The 5607-nt window shown below is 49.8% G+C and overlaps 2 protein-coding genes across 2 annotated transcripts; both read right to left on the bottom strand.

The window, feature by feature from the left end:
• Window positions 1–711: 711 nt before the first annotated feature.
• ENH_00078870 (SAG family member) lies at window positions 712–1916 on the bottom strand (the record flags this gene model as incomplete). The annotated part of the gene is made up of 4 exons (XM_013583154.1): window positions 712–826; window positions 919–1328; window positions 1428–1582; window positions 1796–1916. 4 exons carry the CDS (start codon window positions 1914–1916, stop codon window positions 712–714), a joined length of 801 nt encoding a protein of 266 aa, XP_013438608.1.
• Window positions 1917–3686: 1770 nt separating this feature from the next.
• ENH_00078860 (SAG family member) lies at window positions 3687–4812 on the bottom strand (the record flags this gene model as incomplete). Its single annotated transcript, XM_013583153.1, has 4 exons — window positions 3687–3798; window positions 3887–4269; window positions 4351–4502; window positions 4701–4812. The coding sequence occupies 4 exons, from the start codon at window positions 4810–4812 to the stop codon at window positions 3687–3689; spliced, it is 759 nt and encodes a 252-aa protein (XP_013438607.1).
• Between the last annotated feature and the right edge of the window lie 795 nt (window positions 4813–5607).

Genomic DNA, 5607 nt, shown 5'->3' with positions numbered 1-5607 from the left:
GAAGGGAGCAGATTCGTTTTCTTTGAGTACGTCGGGTGTGGTCATGCATAGCAATGCGTAGCCGTGTCGCTGTGTTGCTGATCCTTCTTGGCCTTGCCGGGATTGAGGCGTCGTTGTTTCAGTGCATGTGACGACCCTGCAGTCTGCAGTCGCATCTTTTGAAGGGTTGCATAGAGTGACGAAGTAAATGCTGTCTTGATTTTTGTAAAGCTGCTTGTCGTCTTTGTAAGCTGGGGGTACTCCAGTGAAGCTCTTGTAGGCTGCTCTCCAGTGGCCCACTGCGAAAGTGCAATCTGGAGGACTGGAATTAAGGCTTAAGAATGCATCTGATGAGAAAGTTGGAATAACATTAAGGTGATTCCTTTGAGCAAAAATATGTGTAGTCTTTCCCAAATACTCTCTGCGCTTTTTGTTGGTGGCCGCTTCTTTTTGCCTCTAGGTTAGGCTGGACGACTTCCGTCCAGTCCAGCTGCCTCGGCGGCAGCACGGACCTCCCCCTAGATCACACCATAAATGCGAGGAATAGGCGGACGGGAACAATTAGTTCATGCTATCTTGACAGAAGGTCGTAAGAACAGGGGTCAGCTGCACCGGAGCTCAAAAACGCCTCGACTACAGGTGTGCCTGCCCCAGGCAAATTCTCATGAACGTAACAATTTCAAATGCCGCTGCGAATTCCTCTTAAAATTGTATTGGCCGCCGCGAGCAGTTCTACAGACTCCAAAGTGCAGCAAAGAAAAGTGCTGCGAAGAGAATTGTAGCGCTCGGCAACGTGGCCTGTGAGCTGTTTCCAAGCGACGCCTTGATTTGGTCCCATTGCTTCTGCCTGAAAACCACAAGCACGTTGAAAAGCAATTTTATGGCAACTCATTGAATACAATTATAATAAAAGAAAGACACAGTTCTAGAAAAACTCACGTGAAAGGGTCCGCTTCACCAGTTTGGAGCACGTCGGGCGTGGTTAAGCAAATCAGGGCATGAGCACTGTTCCCTGTAGGCAAGAAGTTGCTCTTCACAGTGTGGCTGCTCAAGTCTACATATGGTTTGTTCTCCAGTTCGTTGCAGGTAACGACTCGGCAGTCTGCATAGGCGTTTGGCGAAGGGTTGTACAGCGCCACGAAAGAAACATTGTCTGGATCGCCGTATAAGTCCGCGCTTTTCTCTCTTGATGGGGGTAGCCCACTGAAGTTCTTGAAGGCTGCTTTCCAATGATTCACTGTGGCGGTGCAGTCAGGTTCGGTGGAGACAACAGGCATGCGCGCATATGTTGTGCCGCCAAGTGATGTCTGGTTTTCAGTGCCTTTTCCACTTGTATTGTCCTCGGGCATCTGAAGAAACACGAGAGCAATCCAACCAGAACGGTTGTGCTGCAAGCATCGAGATCCAAATCACTCCTGTAAGAACAGCCAACGCAGTGGGCGGCATACTCGTATCAAGCCCTCACAAAGAGGCTTCCACGGATCTACTGGGTCGGCAGCTGGAAGCCGTGCCGCTGTATTGTCTGGGCCTGGCTGTGCGAATTCGGCAAGGCCAGCTTGAAGTCTCGCAGCATTGACTTCTCCTAAGCAGAGCCCATCCCGTCCTGAGAAAGGCAAGAATACGTAAGCCAACAGGCGTAAAAGTTTAAAAGGTGATCATTCTATTTGACAAGCTCTCATCCGCAATACAAGACTCCAGGCAAAAGACATCTCGACCTGATGCTGCAGATCCCTTTCGAAATACTGCAGTTGAACGCGATCAGCTTTCTTTATAGAGAAGACGCCACATGTTGAAGCCAAACGGTACGGCAACGCACCGAGTGAAACACTGTATGAAACTGGTTCGAGATCAATGGTCTGCCCAGCTTTTTGTGTGGCTGCGAGGAGCAGCGAAGCGCCAAAGACCGGGAGGCGCTTGAAAGGTGCCATCTGACCCATAAAACAGCCAAAAAACGTGTAACAACGTCAAAAAGCAGAAATAATGCAGTGAGCTGAAGTCGCCATGCTAGTTCAGCTCCAGACACGGTGGCTGTCCTAGATGCTGTACCAAACCCCGCCTAGAAAGCAGCCCTGCCGCCTACTGGTGAGCGTTTTATATCAGAAGGTTAATGCATTTTAGTATGTGTAATAAATCAAGCTCCTAATATTATTACTTCAAGAAGCCATGAGCGTCAAGATCGGCAAAGCGATCAGCCGGAGCAGGAACATGACCACTACTGCTCCCGCTCCACAGGGAACCTTGTAGTATGGCCTTTAAATTTCCCAGCTAATCTACGCTGACCAGTACTGAAAATGGCTTATATCTGAGCGTCAAAGCACCCGTCTGCCTTAGTGTTGACTCGATATTCCAAAATTAGTAGTACATGAAGGGGCAGATAGGCAAATATTCCTGCCTTGCCTCTTATTTCAAAGATACAGCTCTCGGTAGATTAGCACCTCCCATTTCCCATTTCCAAGCGGTGGCGAAACATGCCAGAAAAAGAGCGCTATAGCGACAAAGCGCAAAGTCAACGCAGCGAAATTAGGGGAGGCCCTCCCACCTGCTTCGTTACTTGACTATCGCGACGATATCAAGGGAACTGCTAGTGCGATGACAAGAAACGTACTGCACTGGGGTATTGCATGCATACCCTTCATGCCAGTACATTCTATGCAAATATCTTTCTTGCCAATGCGTTCAATGCAAAAGAAGTATCAGCTGCGAACTGGAATTCGCGCGTAACTGCGCCAAACGGAATGCCCGCCTCTCCTAGACAGGATCTATTCACCACTACACGTCCTATGCTTAATCGGGCCCTGACACACTGCTACCACCAGGAAAGTGGTTTTGCGTGGGATACATAATTCGTTGCCATGACGTTCGCCGCAAATAAACCAACAGCTCTTAGGTGCATATCTTTGAGCCTGGTCAAGATCCTGCTAGGGAAAAAGCAGTTGCGAATCAGTAACATATTACACTGTGCCGGGCAAGCCAAAGCAAAGCATCTCAAAACTTGGTCTCCATTGACACGAGAGTTCTTTGCCTTAAAATGTGCTTCTCGCTATGACGGTCGGCCAATGCAAGCGTTTCCGCCTGCAATCCAGCCCTGGCTGACAACGCATCTCCGCCGATGTATTTTTGAGAAAAAGCGCTTCCACACCAATGCTACAGACTCGCTGTGATCAACACCGGGATCATCAGTAGCAGTTGCAGCAGGGGTCACAGGCGTGTGGTTCACGGTGAACAAAACCTTGCAAACGTCTGTTGCAAGCAGTGCCACCGCATCACCGCCTACTTAAAGCTGAAATAACCTCCCCAATGCATTCCATTTCAAACGCAACAACAGGGAGCAATTACTGTACTATCCACACGCTACTGTGACCTGCTCTTTACCGCCCTCCGCTACACAAAAATGAGATCCTTACTTCTTGGCATTACAGTATATGCCAAAAAACCCATGACGCCATGCAAAAATAAGTGAAGACATGGACATCAGCAACTGCCACCATTGTTGATACAAAAAGTTATTACACCCACTGGTCTCAGAATCTCTTGTCCTCCGAACGTTGTGTGCCACCACAGCTGCACCACTAGATCCGTCTCTGGAGCACTGAAACGACGCTAGTGGGGAAGCCGGCTGCGGGATACAAAGTGCGCTGTCATGCGAATTTGCGCCAGCGACGTAGGGTCATCTCAAATAAGAGCATGTGAAGCTTTTGCCGCCAAACTCATACTGCTGCAGCCATCCCAAGCGCCACCAGTGCAAAAGCTAGCAGGCTCGGCGCCACTGCTGTGGCAGAGCCAATGAACGAAAAAGCAATGCGGTCCCATTGTTCTTCTCTGCACAGCGCACGCACGCTACCTACATAACTGTCAAAAAGAGCCGAATTCAGGAATTGCTACAAAATCTGGACCTGGAGAAACTCACGTGAATGGGCCACTGCCGTTTATTGGGAGTGCATTGGGCATGGTCCCGCAAACCAAGGCGTAGGCATGTTTTTCTCCAGCCTGACCGCCACTTTGTTGCCCTGCCACATTCGGATCGCCAGTCGCCTTTGGTGTTTGCGTGCAGGTCATAACGCGGCAGTCTGCACTGGCATCCGCCGACGGGTTGTACATGGCTACAAGCGAAAGGTTGTCTAGATTGTTGTACACTTCCGAAGAGGCAAACTTCCCGGGAGGAGGCCCATCGAAATTCTTGTAAGCTGCCTTCCAGCGATCCACAGTTTCATCGCAGTCCACTTTGGTGGATGACTGGGGAGCGACGGCGAAAGTTCCGGGGGGAAATTTGCCAGTATCTATTGTTCCTCCCTGCAGAAAATAGCAATAAGGTGCAGCCTCGATATGAAGATAGTGAGCCACAGCAGACAATTGGCGAACTCAGCAACTTACCGGCGTCGCTGCCAAGCAAACAGGGTACCAAAGTTGAACGTTTTCTTCGGAAGGTAGAGCCGCTTCACTTCCACTGGCAGGCTGTGTGAAATTGGAGAATCCTGCCTTCCTACGAGCAGCATTGATCTCCTCCAAGCACATGCCTTCCGATTCTAAGGCCACAACAAAGCAGATAAGCAAAACCTCCACATGTGTCAGCAACAACTGCTCAGTTCGCATGAACGCGGGCTTCCAATAGCATGTTTTCCTTGAGATGTCGCACGCCCAGCGCTCAAGGATCTAGGGACCAGTGCTAGCTAGCTCATGCAGTAATCTACATGATTGACAGAGTCTTATGCATTTGCACTTACCGAATTTGACGGTAAGTTCTATTGATTCGGGAATGGACCCTTCATCTTCCTGTGCTTTGCTCAGGAACACAAATGAGGCGCTAAACAAGGCAAGTAGTGTAAGAGGCGCCATTCTGCCCAGGTGATGAGTGGTACAGCTAAAAAAAATCCGCTTAGTGAAGGACGTCGGTTGAGAGCCCGTGAAGCTTTCCTTGCATTCTGGGATCGCCGTCAGTGGTGCGCATGAGATGATGAGCCCCCCTGCTTAGCTAAAAGCATTGTATCACTGCTTTTGGTTATTTCGCGTTCAAATTGCGAAGCCGCAATCCTTCGAGACACATAACTGGCGGGGAAAAAATATGTTTATGTCTCCATTCCCTCTGCTTTGATCCCGCGGAACTCGCATTCTTCGGTGTCTCCTATGCGGGCGCTCCCACGTTCGAAAGCGGTGCGGCAGTGACAGCGCGGCTTATCTGTGGCTGAATGCTTTCATTTTTAGCCTGAATGCTCCAGCGTTTCTCCTGTTTAGGGGAGCGTATAAAACACAAAAACAACATCAGGCGACTCGCAGAAAGTGCAGCTTTGAGCCGACATCCAAAACAGTTACGCCACACAGAACAAGACACGACGTGGGTCAGCCTGCTGCTGCATCGCTGGCGGGTAGCTCTAGGCTCAAAAATTTACACAGATGATTCTAGTATCATATGATCAGGCTCTGTCTCGTGATTTTGGGAACAGTATCGGCAATCGCCGTCGTGGTAGCCAGCAACCTCGCTAGCGACTTCTTTGCAGGCTGGGGAGGTAAGACGGAGCTTTTCTTTTTCAGATTTTTCAGTCGTTTCCTCTCCAAAATCGAGACAGCACACAGAAGCTTTGACTTCCGTGAGATACCCGTGCGTAATTCTGCCCATGCCCGCCACCCTGCTGC

The sequence above is a fragment of the Eimeria necatrix genome, genomic scaffold, assembly GCF_000499385.1.
Source record: "Eimeria necatrix Houghton genomic scaffold, Enh_scaff839, whole genome shotgun sequence".
Classification (NCBI taxonomy): domain Eukaryota; phylum Apicomplexa; class Conoidasida; order Eucoccidiorida; family Eimeriidae; genus Eimeria; species Eimeria necatrix.
This window is presented reverse-complemented; position numbering and strand designations above follow the sequence as displayed.